Raw genomic sequence first — 15,412 nt, forward strand, 5'->3', positions numbered from 1 at the left:
AAATACAAGCAAAAACTGTAATATAAACTCGTGTGTGTGTGTGTATATATATATTAACTAATTCTATAAATTAATCTGTTTAAAAAAGGCATTGCTAATTACTTTTCAGTACTTTTATTATTATTAGTCTGTAGGAAAGAGAAATTTCCACTCCTTCAACTCGGCCTGAATCTCAAAATTACTGCTAGGAAAATACAGTCAAGTAATTTCTTCTTCAACGCAGTGCAGATTTGAACTGAATGCAAAATAATTGATAGAGACATCTGTTGAACAGGATAGTTTAAGGAATTCAAGTGCCTCTGGTCATGACTGATAAGAGGAAAGAAGAGAGCAATCCGATTCATTATCCTAGCCTTTTCAAGCCCTAAAAGGACATTTCAGCACAGTTTCACAACTATTTAAAAGACTGCATGTCCATCAATTTTGGAATGAAAGCAAAATTTTGAAACCTCAGAAGCTGTGTAACAGAGTTATCGTGTTCTGTTCGCTTCTATTACAAAGAAGGAAATCTCCTCTCCAGGACTGAATGACTCACATTTGTTTCATAGTCCACAGAAGGTACCTTTACACATCCAACAACTGCAGGACTCAGTTCTGAGATGCTGGAAGAAAGTGCTGCATATCAGGAGTCACATGCTACAGTAAGAACCAAAGGGAAATGCCTGCTAGATTTCTAGACAGGGAATTCACCTTGTCATTTGAGAAGAGCCTTAACGTTTAGAGCACCCACCATTAGCCAGTGCAAGTTCTCTTAATTGTTTGCACCTCATTTCAAATATACTACAGAAATATTTCACTGCTGACTCATTCTAGATATGTTAATACCCTGCACTTCCCTTTTTCAAGGTGCCTAAAAACAAGGATTATAGCAAGTCACGCAGTTATGGACTAAGCTCTGTTTTTGCAAATCATACCTGCCTGTGGAGCAGTAGCAAAGGCCATCAGTCTTGTAATGAAGATTCAGACAAAACTATCTAGACCAGTTTATAATACCTGCAATTAATTTTTATTAGCACCAAACTCTCAAATAGTTCTGTCTAAACTTCAATAGAATTATTTGTGCTGCTGTTTTTGACCTGAATACCCTGAGAAACCCCTCAGTAGTGTCACTTCAAGGAAGTTCTGGCCGTGATCTTGTAGAAACTAGAGAACTTTGCAAAAGCTCAGAGGGCGAAGCATATATTCTGCTATGGAACTGCTTTTCAGAGCCTGTGACTAATCTGTGGAGGCTGAAAAAAGTAGCACTTCAACTTGGATTCTCCCCTCTTTCTTTTAAAATCCTATTTCTGTTTCTTGGCATCATTTTCTGGTAGCCACAGTGGTTCCCTCTCTGTGGTTGTAACACATCCTAAATATCATTCTTTTTTCATCATTTCTGTTTCTCTTGGAGATGCATTTTTTCCTCTTGTTTTTGAGCTCAATGTTAATTTTACTGTACAATTTTATGCTGTCTTACAGATTCCTCTCACCAGCACAGTATATGATGTAACATAAGGATTTCTCTACTATGCCCGAAAGCCCCATTTGTATTAATTCACTTGTGCAAACACCCTTTGTCTAAACTTTGCCATTACTCTTTTACACAGTTGAAAATTACGGTGAATATACCAAAGTGGGATGCTTGCTCTCCTTTAAACCTTTTTATCTATTGTTATTCTTTCTCATATTTGCTTAGCTGTTTCTTTTTTTTTTCCTTATGGCCAACGAATAGCAGCATTCTTTTCCTATAAATTTTATGTAACAATTTACTGCTAGCATCACCAAGATGCTGTGTAAGCTGCTGCAAATCCTGCTTCAAACAGAACACAGGCTCTCTCTAAGTTAGAGTTTTCTGTTGACAAAATGTATTCAAATATAAGAAAGAAAATGCAATTAGACGCAATTCCAAATTTGTCCTGTATTATTTGTCAGTATGATTATTAATAGAACTAATACTGCTATGCAAAATTGCCAGAGTCAGACCACTGGTAGAAAGAAATTAAAGAGTTGTTGTTCTTTTTCTTCCCCTTTGTTCCCTCTTTTTCTTCCAGTCAGACACAGAGTTTTGGGATAAAATGCAAGCAGAATGGGAAGAAATGGCTCGCAGAAACTGGATTTCAGAGAACCAGGAAGCACCAGGGCAAGTCACCATCTCAACCATTGAGAAGGTAACACAAAGTTTTTTAATGCAGAGCATCCTTCCTCCACTATTCCAGGGAGCTCAAGAAAACTTTTTGGACATAGAAGCTAATTTTACCCAAAAGAGCTCATCCTCTTTACGTGTCTGTGAGCAGGGTAGATTTAAAAGACCATACCATAGAGAGAATATATTTAGACTTGCATATTGCCTGAATTCAGCTGAAAGGATCATGAAGGAAAATGCTGAATGGGCTTTTTTGAAGATGGGCACTTAAGGAAGGGCACCAAATAAAAAAATCTGGGATAGCACAGTCAAACACTGTTGTGGATAGAAATAATAGACATTCTGTCTCTCTTCTTCATTCCCTCCATTGTATATTTTAATTTGATTAATTTATATAGCTGATATTAGCATACATCCATTACACCACAGTGGCAAGAAGAGAAAAGGCAAAATTTAAAGAAATCCTAAAACAAACTCAGGTGTTTGCAACACCCTTCTATATCCTGAAGGTTAACTGAAGATTTCAATGTATTAATTGAACAGACATCAGGTTACAGTCACTGTATGGAGTCAACTGCTTGATGTGTGTGCGCGCTTTACCATCAAATTGGATGCATTTGGCTCATGCTAGCTTCAGTTCTGGTTTTATTGCAGTCAGTGTGAGTTGTTGGCATTATCTTTGACAGGAGCAGGAGAGCCCAACATGAGTACCAGTGAGTGTAACTTCAGAGCTAAAGTAAAAATAAAGAGTGCAGAAATATAAATGTCTCATGATGCTGACTTTTTATACTTTTTGTCATTGAAATTCCATGGGGGAGCTCACACCAGTTTCATAGAACAAAGGGTATTTACATCCAGTTGGAGAATCATTTAATTTTATAGATTTGCCATTCCTTGCTACAATGCTTCATCATGGGTCCGTTGTCTCCCTTCTACAGGGTTATTATTTCCATACTGAGAATCCCTTCAAAGACTGGCCTGGTGCTTTTGAGGAAGGACTAAAAAAAATGAAAGAAGGGGACTTGCCAGTTACAATCTTATACCTGGAAGCTGCTATTTTACAAGAACCCAATGATGCAGAGGTATTCACTCATCGCCTTTTACTTATAAATGAAAAGGGGACTCCCTTTAGCACGCAATGATCGAGTGATTTCGAAGCTCAAACCTTTGCTAGTCAAAACTGACAGAAATAGATTGAATGGTAACAGTGGTTTTGGAACAGTGTATGCCGTGAAATTAAGGTGAGCTCTCTATAAGATGAGAATCTGGTTTTGGAAAGATAACATTTCCAAGTTTTCATTTAAAAGCATCTGAAAGAGACAATATTTCAAACCGTTCCTTCTTTTCCTGATGTTTTCAAACTATCTTTTAAATGCTGCTCTAGAGAAGATGAGCATTTTTGATGTAACAAGAATGTTGACAGTTTTTTAGAGCTGCTATTTTTATTACTCCTGCTTCTTAACAGTGATACTAGCTGTAACTCTGCTTGCAGTTGGGTATATATGACAAAACAACGCAATTATGATTATTTTTGCAGGCTTGGCAGTTCCTGGGCATAACGCAGGCAGAGAATGAAAACGAGCAAGCAGCCATTGTCGCCCTCCAAAGGTAGATGAAGATAATTACTAAATAAGGGGTCTAATGATTAGTAGGTCATGACAGCCTAGGTATATTTAATTACATGCTTACCTTGTGACATGAAGCATTTATTTAGCTAACTGAAGCATTGACATAGATACAGAAATCTTGCCAGTGATTTCTGAGGGATGACTGGTGATGAATATTTCTGTTCTATAAATAAAGTGCAATATTTAATCTTGTAATTTAAGTAATTGCACAAGAGAAAAGTAACGTGGCGTGATAAACATGAATGAGGCATAATGCAGACATAGTCCCTTTTTGATAGTCTAGACACTTGACACATTTTCTGTAGTCTGTCTCCTAATGAAGAGGTTTTCTTAATTGGAACAAGTTCTCTTCAGCTTCTAAATACTAAACTGAAAACATTTTTAATTTGATAAAGATGTGAAGATCACAGTATGCTTGTATGTAAAATGCAAGTTCCAAAATATCAGCAGCATTATCATCTTCCTGTAGTAGTTTTCATGCTTCCATTCAAAGCACTTTGTCCATATTCAATTGCATTTTGTTTTCAAATTACTTCTGTATAGCTGAAAACTATTAAACTGTTGGCTTTAATTTACGTAAAGCTTCTCTTTGTTTACCAGACAGATACTATAAAAATGAATCTGCCTACATTTACCAGAAGGATGAAACCAAAACTTACATGCCCATGTTTAAGTACATGTGTGTACGCACAGCGGTGTGCATATACACGTATAATGCACTTAGCACAGAGAAATAAGACAAAGTCCCTTCTTTAAAAGCATTATTGCAGTGATCTTACTTGTGAGTGGTTTTTTGTTTGTTTTTTTTTTTTTTTTTTTAACAGAGATTCTTTTGGGAGAATTCAAGAATTGTGTTTGGCTAAAAAAATGCCTCAATATATTTTTGTTTTCTGCCTAGGTGCTTGGAACTACAGCCAAACAACTTAAAAGCTCTGATGGCCCTGGCTGTAAGTTACACTAATACTGGCCATCAACAAGAAGCGTATCAAGCTCTAAGAAACTGGATAAAGCAAAATCCAAAATACAAATACATAGTGAAAAGCAAAAAAGGGTCCCCTGCACTTACCAGGCGAATGTCTAAGACATCGGATGAAAGGTAAGTACAGTGTAAACCCTGATGTTGAAAATCCACTAGAAACACTGGTGGATGCTGTGCCTCCTTACTTACTCTGTAGAAGTTCAGCCTGTTCTCTATGATGAAAGACTCAACACCTCTAGTGGCTGGATTGGGAAGCCAACACAAGGACATTCACTTTAGTGACTGAAGGCCATTTTATGCCATCTCTGAAAGTTAAAAAAACCCAAAACAGCTAAAAAGAGATGCTTCTTTTCAACTCCCATCGCTTTCCTCTAACCCTGTATGCTGCCTCTGTATTCCCACATCCAGCAAACCCCTTCTTAAGCTGCTTTCAAATCCACAGCAGGCCTATATCCTACTCTATGTGTGTGTTCTTCCTACAGTTTATCACATTTCCTATATCCCAATAAGCCACTCAAATCCAGGAATAATATCCATTTTGGAAGCCCTTCGTCATGATTTCATGAGGTTGATAAATAAGCATCGCTGAATTGTAAGATGCATGATAAAGACATTAAAGATATAAACACGATTTTTAGAACTAAAACACTAGGGCTATCTCACTGCTTGTCATTTTGAAGACAGGCCTTACATTTTATTCTTAATTACAAGATAACTTAGTATAAGCAAAAAATAAAATACACGGGTTCTGCTTTCTGTGTGTTACTCTTCTTGGGCCTCATCCCGCTGATATATGTTGTTGTTGGTGCAAAGGTTTTATGAAGCCTTCAGAGGGTACAGAAGTCTTAAATTTTAGGATCTTGCTTCAGGAGTCTTGACTAATCACTTGATATGTTTCTCTTAAGGATGACTACTATTTTTGCCAGTAAAGAATTCCTTCATGTCTGAGAAACACATCCAATGTTAATAGTTTTAATAAGCTTTCACATTATCTCACTTGGGTTCATAGCTGCCCTTTGACTTAACAGAATGACAGAATAAGTTAGGTTGGAAAAGACTTTTAAGACCATAGATTCCAACTGTTAACCTAACACCGCCAAGTCCACCACTAAATCACACCCCTAAGCACCACATCTACTCGTCTTTTAAATACCTCAGGGACGGTTACTCAACCACTTCCCCGGGCAGCGTGTTCCAGTGCTTGACAACCCTTTCTGTGAAGTAATATTTTCTAATATCCAATCTAGACTTCACCGGCACAACTTGAGGCCATTTCTTCCTGTCCTATCAAGTGTTAGTTGGGAGAAGAGTACAGCAGCCACCTCGCTGCAACCTCCCTTCAGGTGGTTTTAGACAGCAATAAGGTCTCCCCTGAGGCTCCTTTTCTCCAGAATAAACAGCCCCAGTTCCCTCAGCTGCTCCTCATAAGACTTGTGCTCTTCATTATAGAGGTGAACCTTTTCATTCCAGACATTAGTTTACAACAGCACCTGGAAGTAAATCCTTGCCATGACAAAGCTGAAGAAGTTTATTTTAAAATTTTAGTAGCAGTGGATGTATCAGGAACAATATACAAGGGGGTTTCATTTCTGGCTATGCAAACAATATTACAGTATGTGTAAAGAACTGTAAGATGGAACTTCAAGTTATTTTTCACCCTTGTCTAGCTCACTACTTGAAGAAGTGAAGGATTTGTACCTGGAGGCTGCTCACCAGAATGGTGATATGATAGACCCTGACTTGCAGACGGGACTTGGAGTTCTTTTCCACCTGAATGGAGAATTTAACAGAGCAATAGATGCATTTAGTGCCGCTTTGACTGTTCGGCCAGAGGTACATTTTCTGCTTTTACATTCTAAAGAATATAGCTTTACAGGCCATTTTCTTTCTCCACTTTTGATCAGGCTAATATTAATGAGATGTCACTTCAGCCACTAAAATTTTACTACCTGAAATAGAAATGTTAATTACAATACAGTCTCATTTAGAAGCAGATTTATACATGTCCAGTTTCTAGCTGTATGTTGATTAATTGCACTACTTATATAAAGTTGCCTATAATTATGTGAGGTTCATGTCAGAACCTCACATTGTGTGTCAATTAAGAGATGACACAATACTCTTATTTCCTGTAGTCCTCCTTAGTTTGCAAGCAAAAATCAGGTATTTTGTTCTTTTTTGACGCCCACAGTAGAAAACTCATTTTCTCAACAGGACTATACATTATGGAACCGTCTTGGAGCTACATTGGCAAATGGGGATCGAAGTGAAGAAGCCGTTGAGGCCTACACACGTGCTTTAGAGATCCAGCCTGGCTTCATTAGGTCCAGATACAATTTAGGGATAAGTTGCATAAACCTAGGGGCATACAGGTAAGTTCCAAAAATGTGTAAACAAAAAAGTCAGGGATTCTAACTACAGTGTGAAAATTCTTTTTCTAGCTGGAGCTAAGACAAGAAAAATCATATAGTTACATAATATCTGCTATTGTAAAATTTTGTAATTATTTTTTGCAAAGTACTGACAAAGCAATGATACTTTTCTTATTCCATAAATTCTACATAACAGAACTACTGAATGTCTATCAAAAGAAAATAAATCCCTCATTCGGCAAGCTGCTCAAGCATTTTTTTAGCTCTAAGTACAAGCACTATTACTATAATCAGTGGGATAGTTCTCACAGTTAAACTTAGTCCTAAAATCTAATTTAAAAGCCTGTCTTCAGAAGGGATTCTTCAACTAAATTGCTTCAAGTAGTTAGTACCATCAAAACAATTTTCTGTACATCCTTCAAGAAACAAAGGTGATGTTTCAGGGTCCCAACTGTCAACAGAGTTAGGATGAAGGGGAGCTACACAGCAATGAAGACAATATCCCAGACATATGAATAGACCGAGCTCTGCATTAGTAGAAGCCACATCCATTTGTTTAAAGAAAATCAAGCAAGACCATCACAGATTGATGAACTATAGTTTAAAATAATATACTTGAGTCCAGCATAGAACTTTAGAAAGTCTTACTCCAATTGTTAAGTAAATTATATTACTTGTTTCTTTTTTCTTCTCCCCTACAGAGAGGCTGTCAGCAATTTTCTCACTGCTCTCAGTTTGCAAAGAAAGAGCAGGAATCAACAACAGGTTCCACACCCTGCTCTGTCAGGCAATATTTGGGCAGCACTTCGAATTGCTCTGTCTATGATGGACCAGCCAGAACTATTTCAAGCTGCCAATGTGGGTGATCTAGACATTCTTTTAAGAGCTTTTAATCTAGAACCATAATAAAAAAGTATCTACAAATTGATTCAATTGTATTAGGAAACAGCAAACTTTTTTATTATTTGTCTCAAAATGACCACATTTTCCAAAAGAGCATGGCAGTAGATCAATAGGGAAATTCTCTCAGACGTTATTCAAAAAGGAAAAGTTCAAAAGCACAAAATAATGTAAATAAATTCAAACTCAGAGGACTGAAATGAGCTGCAGCTAATCTGACAAAGCCCTGAACTAGATGAAACAGCCTTTTCTGAAGAATCTTCATCCCATGCAAGCTCTCTCGCTCTCTCTCTCTACATACACAGCTATACAAAGAAAAGTATATTAAGAACAAACCTAGATAACCATTATTGCACATTAGAATGGCAAGCAATGCATCTAAGGAACCTGCTTAGTAGCTCATTGCACTATGCTGACATCACTTTGTCAGACAATGTGGATTCCCTATCCTTTAGTTTCTTTGTTGAAAAGTCTTCTCAAGGTCCATTTTTAACATAGCTCTGAAAATAGACACATGTAACATGGATGTATTTCATTTTGAATATATTTATTAGTTGGCAGTCGAGAAAATTTTTCTTTCAAAGGCACCTTGATTAATTCAGGCCCAACTCTGCAGGCTCATACAGTTGTAAACCATGTGCAATGTTAAGAGCAACATTGTACATGGAGGTCTATAGGATTAGGCCATGTACATATGGGAAGGCCAAGTGTTGCCAGCAGAAGTGGTAATTTGCACTAAAATTGTTGCTGTTTAAACCAGCTATCCCTGACCTTGAACAGAGTATGTCTGCTTCAAAGGAGCTCATAGCAGGATCTGCACCTATCTATGTACTTACGCACTTTATTCTTTCTTTTTGTAAAATAGTGCTATGCTTGTATTTTAGTTACTAACAACAGAATGTACAGGATAGCCTCGTTGGCATAAAGGACCAAATATCATTTCCTGAGATGTGGTGAGAGGGTTTTCAATATTCTTATGTTTGAGAAATACAAATACAGTATAGACTGCAATATTTATTAGAAAGATTATTCTATTATGCATCCATCAGGTACTACACATGTACATGCATGTGCATGCACATACATGTTGTATGTGAATTATGTCATTGCAGAACACAATAAGCCACAGATCTGTATTGCAAATAAAGAAAAGCCTTCAAAGGAATTAATGCTTGCAGACCATGCTCAAGGGAAAGCACTCCCTGAAAAAGTGGGTCTATATAATGCTTGTAGGATTGGGGCTAAGATTTGATCCTGCGTTACAGCAAGCAGTGGCAAAAGACTCAGTAACCTCCATGCAGAAGACTAAATCCTTAGATAACATCAGTATTTGCAGCTACTTAATTATGTATGTATATACACACCATCTTAATTACCCCTTGCTGGATGAGTGGGGAACAGTACTGGGGGCAGCACACCGACACATGCTGAATGGATTGATTTGACTACAGTCAAACACATTTAATTCAAGGTGAATGTACCAGTAAAGACAGGAATAGAAATTTTTAGGGAGGTAACTTTCAAGTTGTTGATATTTTTACATATTTTTCCTTAATAGTGAAAGACAAAAAGTGTAATTAGATGGCTACTGTGTTCATCTGTGCTCAGGAATTCAATGTGCAGGGTAGCAAATGGAATGTGTTAAAGTGGGACAAATAGCACATTTCCTATAAACTGCATTAAAAGAAAAATCCAGTTCAACCAGCTGGATTGAAAAAAACCCAACCGTGCAGATCACAAAGAAAGAAGCTCTGTGGGAATTTGACAGTTTCGCCAGTACTAACCTAAGGTTTCTTGCAGCTGTCTTGTTATTTTGAGCAACCATTTAAAGGAAAATTCCATATAAGACAGCATAATAACTGCATCTAGTCACCAACTACAGTTTGTTAAATTAAAATAATCAATTCTCATTAAAAGATAAAAGGCTCACCCCTCATTCTCTCCCACAGAACAGAGATGCTGAAATAGCTACAGGATTTTTTTTTCATAGTGCTTTATTAATTTATTGTTTACATATATTCCTATCCATCTATCAAACATTTAGCACTTGATTCCTGTAACTTCTTTAAGGACTAGTTATCAAGGACTGACTGGGAATGTCACTTTTGCTAAGTGGGCTGCTGTATGCATATCTGCTGACAACAGTTTGCTCTTTTGCTTTGCCAGCGATGTGTGATGACAGCTCTTTATTGATAAGGCAGAGCAGAAGGTGCAGTGCTATTGAATCTGGAAAGCGATAGAAGAGAAGGGAGGCAGCTTTGAGAAGAGGCTGTAAAGCAAAGGCATATGTGCTTAGATTTTGCCTGATGCCCTGCCATCACACAAGTTCTTCTGAATATCCTTGGTGCTGTGGTCTAGGATAATCAGTGCTCATCCAGAGGAATTAGCTGCTCAACTTCTTAAGAGTCATAATTATAAGGGTCATTTGATACTGATAGCAGTTCACTAAACCTCTTTTCCACTAGCAAGTGGACAAGTAGCTATTCCGTTAGGAAAACCTAATGCAACCCCTAGCCTTCCCAAGAAGAACATACAAAGTAGGTAGCTTTGATTTATCCTGGGATGCACAGCTCAGAACTGCACTCATCTGCTGATCTATGCCCACACCCACGCCACTGGGACAAGGGAAGTGTTTTGTGTAAACCTAGAGACAAATCACCAGGGCTGAACACTGCCTCCCCAAGGGGAGACTCAGGCCCACAGCGCATCACAAGCACTGCAGGTCTGTGGGACGGGGCACAGGCTGCAAAGCCTATCCAAAGAGATTGTGCTCGCTCTCGGAGGTTATCCCTACTGTTCCCTCCTGTTTTAGATAGCCTATGGCCAGTGAACCACTTACTGCTGACCAAGACACTGAGTGAAGGCAAAGTCTAAAGCAGACGGACTTACAGGGGATGGTAACATGTTTCCTCACACCAGACACCAGTTCTCGCCCTGTCTGTGTGGTAGAGTGGCCAGTACTGAGCTCACCTCACTCTTAACAGGTCAGGCTCAGTGGCTCTCACTATTGTTGGGGAATTCTTCAACATCCTGGGCTTTACCGTCCCTTAGACCCACTGCCAAGCACTGTCAGTACAGAAGACAGGATTAGATACAGTTTTTATCCCTCCTCTTCATGATACTTCTTAAATATTCAGTAGCAAGCGTGTATATTTGCCTGAAACAGCAAGAGAATGTGTGAGCAGGCTGCAGCATAATTACACCCTGAAAAGGAAATTCATGTACTCATACTTCTAACCAAGCATGAGGTAGGATAAATAAGGCAGCGGCTGAACAGGAGCAGATTGAGCCTGAGAGTGAGAGACAGGAAATCTGGGTCCCATTCTCAGCCCTCCCTCTGAGCTCGACCAAGTCAAAACCTCCTGTCATGCCTGCCTTGCCCAGGTGTGCAGGGATGGGAGACAGGCACAAAACAGCCGCTGGCTGTGACAGCAAAACACTGGAGCAGGGGTGTGCTGCTGCCTCAGGGACTGCAGAGGTGAGAACACCACTTGTGTAAACCGAAAGGTAACACACAAACGCAAGATTTGTCTAAGTCAGGAAGCAATTTGCATAGAGATTATCAATTTCAGCAGAGAAGAGACTCAGACATTTCAGGATTACAACTGCACAGCATCTATGGGGTGATGCCAAATTAGAGTGTTACAATGGTTTATCATCATGTCCCACCTGTTTCCCCTCTTTCTTCAGAGGCGATTTATCACTGCCAGGTAATCGATTCCAAGTTTTTTAGTATTTCTTCTATTTTATATTTCATGTAATTAAAAAACAATACTTTCCTTACCCCAGCTCGTGACTGTCCCTCTCCTCTGCAAAGCTTTATGAATATTTATAACCTGTAAGTCTGATCCATCAAGCTGCTGAGCACTCAAAGTCTGTAGTCTTCATAGGAGTGCTCAACACTCTGGGTGATTAGGTCATGTGCGTGTATTCAGTTACCAGAGGAGAGGTGGCCTCTGACACCACTGCACATGCTAAGCAGGCGCTGAAATCAAAGTGATTATTTATGGAGCGAGGATTTGCGGTGAAGGCAATAGGCTCATTTCTTGCTGATCTCTCTAAACTGTAATGACTCTAGAAACCTTGCTGCAATAGACTGGTTTATACCAGTATAAAGAATTGATTTGACCTTTAGGTAAACACATAAGCATACCTGTATCTAATGGTATTTTCTTATGATCCGATAAATCACAGCACTTGTAAAAAAACTGAGAGGGAGGTTCAAATGACACAAAACCTCACATGACAATATTGCATGCAACTACATTAGCGAATAATCTCAATGAAATATTAACACAAAGCATGCAGTTATGCTACTTGAGTATATGTTTACAGAATGCATGCAGAAGGCCCACACATAGGGTATTTTTAAACTATTGATTGGTATCTTTTATGGGCTATTTCAAAAGTACTTTGCATCTGCCAAACTCAAAACACTTGTTCATATTATTTGGAACAGCTTAGACCAAAAACGGAGCCCTTTTTAAAGAAATTTCCTTAGAAATACTTTTGTTTCGCACATTTCACGTTTGTTTCAAGTGTTTAATAACAGACATCTGGACTAACAACATTTGCACGCATTTTAGTATACTCTGAAGAATTAGAAAGCTAAGCACGTGCAGCTTTCACAGAGACACTTGTTGTCTAGATCTTCACATTTTCTTTTTTAGTCAAAACTAGATCGCACCAAATTGTGCAAGAGAAAAAGATTCCCAGAACCAGTGAAACAACTATTGTCTCAGTCTACACTGACTTACCAGAGGCCAGGCTTTTCAGACTTGCTCACCAGCTCTGAAGGCAGCTCAGTTCCTGACTGTCCTGTTTGAAATATGTAGATGTAAAACTCTGCAGCATCTGCTGCATCCACTGATTTCAGCTGCAGACACTTAAATCAGCTGAAAGCTCAGAACATCAAGTTAATCATGAAGAGCTAATGAGCCAATTCAGAAAACTTGAGCCTGTTTGTCAAATGAAAATAAGAACCCCGATACCACCAGCAGATCAGCTGGGTGATCCTATGAACATCTGTAGAGCACGGGCCTCCACAAGAGTCACCGCGACAGAAATAATAACTGATAACACTATGGGAAGCTACAGAGGCAAAGCCTGAGGCCTAGATGATTGCCTGCTGGAGCCAGGAATGAAACATAAACGGTTGTAGATCCCTCTCACCCAAACATGCATCTGCAAAATGAGACATAGTAGTTATTTCGCATGAATAACTTTGCACAGTTGAAAAACTGAGATTTCTGATTGCCAGTGTCGTCTGCTTAGCAGTCTGTACAGTAAATTTATGTAATTAATGTCTATAAAATACCCAGTATCCATAGATAAAAAGTAATAGACAAAATGCACTGCACGTTGTGAAAATAATGGTGGGTATGCAATGCAGTATTATCTATTATTCAAACCTCATCTAGGCTAGAAATCAGATTCCTTCATTATAGTTCTACATTTTTGGACTGGTGAAATAAATCAGAGGAAAGGAGTGCCAGGCATGAAGAGACAACTGACAGTTTGAACAAACCTAGGCAAAATGAAAAACAAGCATATCAAAGAATCCACAGAAAGTTTCAGACCCTCAGCCCACAAAGCAATAGGTCAGAATAGACAGAAGGAATCTAAAGTTCTCTAAAATCAGCTGTAACTTTACAAATGCTTGCACACGCGACAGCCCATTGAGCAAGCTTGCATGGTCAAGACTTAATGTGCTTTGATCTTTCTTCCCCTTCCACATTTACAGAACGCCATCGACACTGGCTAAAACCTTAATTTGAATAGCCTTTTTAATATCAGTAGTCTACTGTAAATTCAGAAAAATCAAAACATTTATAAATATATTTTATATATCAGAGTATAACATATCTAGAGTAAAATAAAACTATATTGTTTTGAGAGGCATTCTGTGCGGTTTCTTCTATATGCTGTAAACTGTTTGAAAACCTTTGCAATCCACCATCAGCTTTTTTGGCTTTATTTTTAAGCCAACATACAAGAAAGATTATAGGGTTGGCAGATACTTTCGCCTGGGCCATCTGCAGAGCCCTGCTGCTGCAAAGACTTACATTGCTCACTTAACTTTTTGCGTCGATAGTTAAGTGTAGGTGCAAGGCTTAGCAGTGAGGTGGGTGCTGGATGCGGAGGTGGGAGTGCAGCCCTACACTTGAATGTTTACATTCTGTTGCGAAGGTTCATATCGACCCAGATTGAGAATCTGAGTCAATAAGTACATACGGAGTAAAAGAATAGTTTCTTACTACAGGTAACTTTGCCTCTGTATACCTAGTGCATTATCAGCTGTGTATAATACTAAACACAGACCTGTAATTTACTGATGCTTTAATTTGATGTTTCCTTGCACTGCTCTTTCAAACTATCTATTTCCTCAAAAATGAATGATGTGCATATTCGATGTGTTCAATTTATCAAGGTCATAGATTACTATTTGCAGAGCACCACATTTATTGTAGTATTTTTGTACTGTAACGGAAGCATGCCTTCCTTGGGTTCTTTTCCACATATTAAATTGTATTTATTTACCTGTATTTATAACTGTGCAATTTTTAAATATGTTTTAAAAATAAAAATTTGTCTGTGGCTTCAAATCTTTAAAAATCTCTTTTCGATTTGAAAGCGGTCTGGACTATAATTACTTCAACTGAAAGGAGAGATCTACTTCTCCAAGTGAAATAAAGTTGGGTTTTTTTAATGAGATCTTCTATCCTACTGTTTACGATGTTAACATGTTTCTTTGCTTAAAAATGAATCCCAGAAGGCCTTTTTTCATTACTAAACATTTTTCATAAATTCATCATTACTCTGTGGTTATTTTTAATATTTATTTTTATTTCAACATTTTGATCAATTATACTTACAACTGCAGTTTATACTAGCCAAGGTCTGGCCCAAAGCATTTTGCACATCACTCCATGTGAAGGGGAAAAAAAGTAGGTCAGAATTGTTCCTGAAGATCATGAAACTGCACACCTCAAAATTAAAGCAGAAGTAATAATGTTACAGTACAATCCTTCTGAAAAAACAAAGCCAACTTTCAGTAATTGAAATTGTTACTCAAGCAACATCCCACAGTGGGAGTTGGATAGTGGTGGTTTTCAGTTTTGTCTTTCATGTGATGAGGTGAAACAACTGGCAGAGTAGAAATGACATTATCTTTATGCTTTTGCGTTAACATAAGCAGAGGCACAGGCAGGACATAAAATTCCACACATCACTGTGGACAGAGAAGATGACAGCCAGCAAGGGGGCTGTGACAGGTATCGCTGAGGGCTCCTGACGAGGCAGGGCAGCGCTGGCATGGATCTGAAGGCTGACACTCCCAATGGACACGTGGGTTACTCCAGAAATAAATACAGAAGATATAGCCACAGTTTGCTTGTAGAAGGTAAGATCT

The 15,412-nt window shown here is 38.4% G+C and overlaps 1 protein-coding gene across 3 annotated transcripts in view; it reads left to right on the forward strand.

Annotated features, from left to right (window-relative positions):
• The window catches only part of PEX5L (peroxisomal biogenesis factor 5 like), a 46,939-nt gene extending 32,145 nt beyond the window's left edge, over window positions 1–14,794 (forward strand). For 2 of the 3 annotated variants that reach the window (XM_054074189.1, XM_009559282.2), the window contains 7 exons: window positions 2,031–2,147; window positions 3,061–3,204; window positions 3,660–3,730; window positions 4,649–4,846; window positions 6,397–6,562; window positions 6,944–7,101; window positions 7,803–14,794. In XM_054074189.1, coding sequence (XP_053930164.1) covers window positions 2,031–2,147; window positions 3,061–3,204; window positions 3,660–3,730; window positions 4,649–4,846; window positions 6,397–6,562; window positions 6,944–7,101; window positions 7,803–8,007 — 1,059 coding nt within the window. In that variant the 3' untranslated portion in view covers window positions 8,008–14,794. The remainder of the gene's footprint in view (window positions 1–2,030; window positions 2,148–3,060; window positions 3,205–3,659; window positions 3,731–4,648; window positions 4,847–6,396; window positions 6,563–6,943; window positions 7,102–7,802) is intronic. The other variant, XM_009559283.2, reaches the window with a different exon arrangement.
• Window positions 14,795–15,412: the final 618 nt, after the last annotated feature.

This window comes from Cuculus canorus, chromosome 9 (genome assembly GCF_017976375.1).
Source record: "Cuculus canorus isolate bCucCan1 chromosome 9, bCucCan1.pri, whole genome shotgun sequence".
NCBI classification, from domain to species: Eukaryota; Metazoa; Chordata; class Aves; order Cuculiformes; family Cuculidae; genus Cuculus; species Cuculus canorus.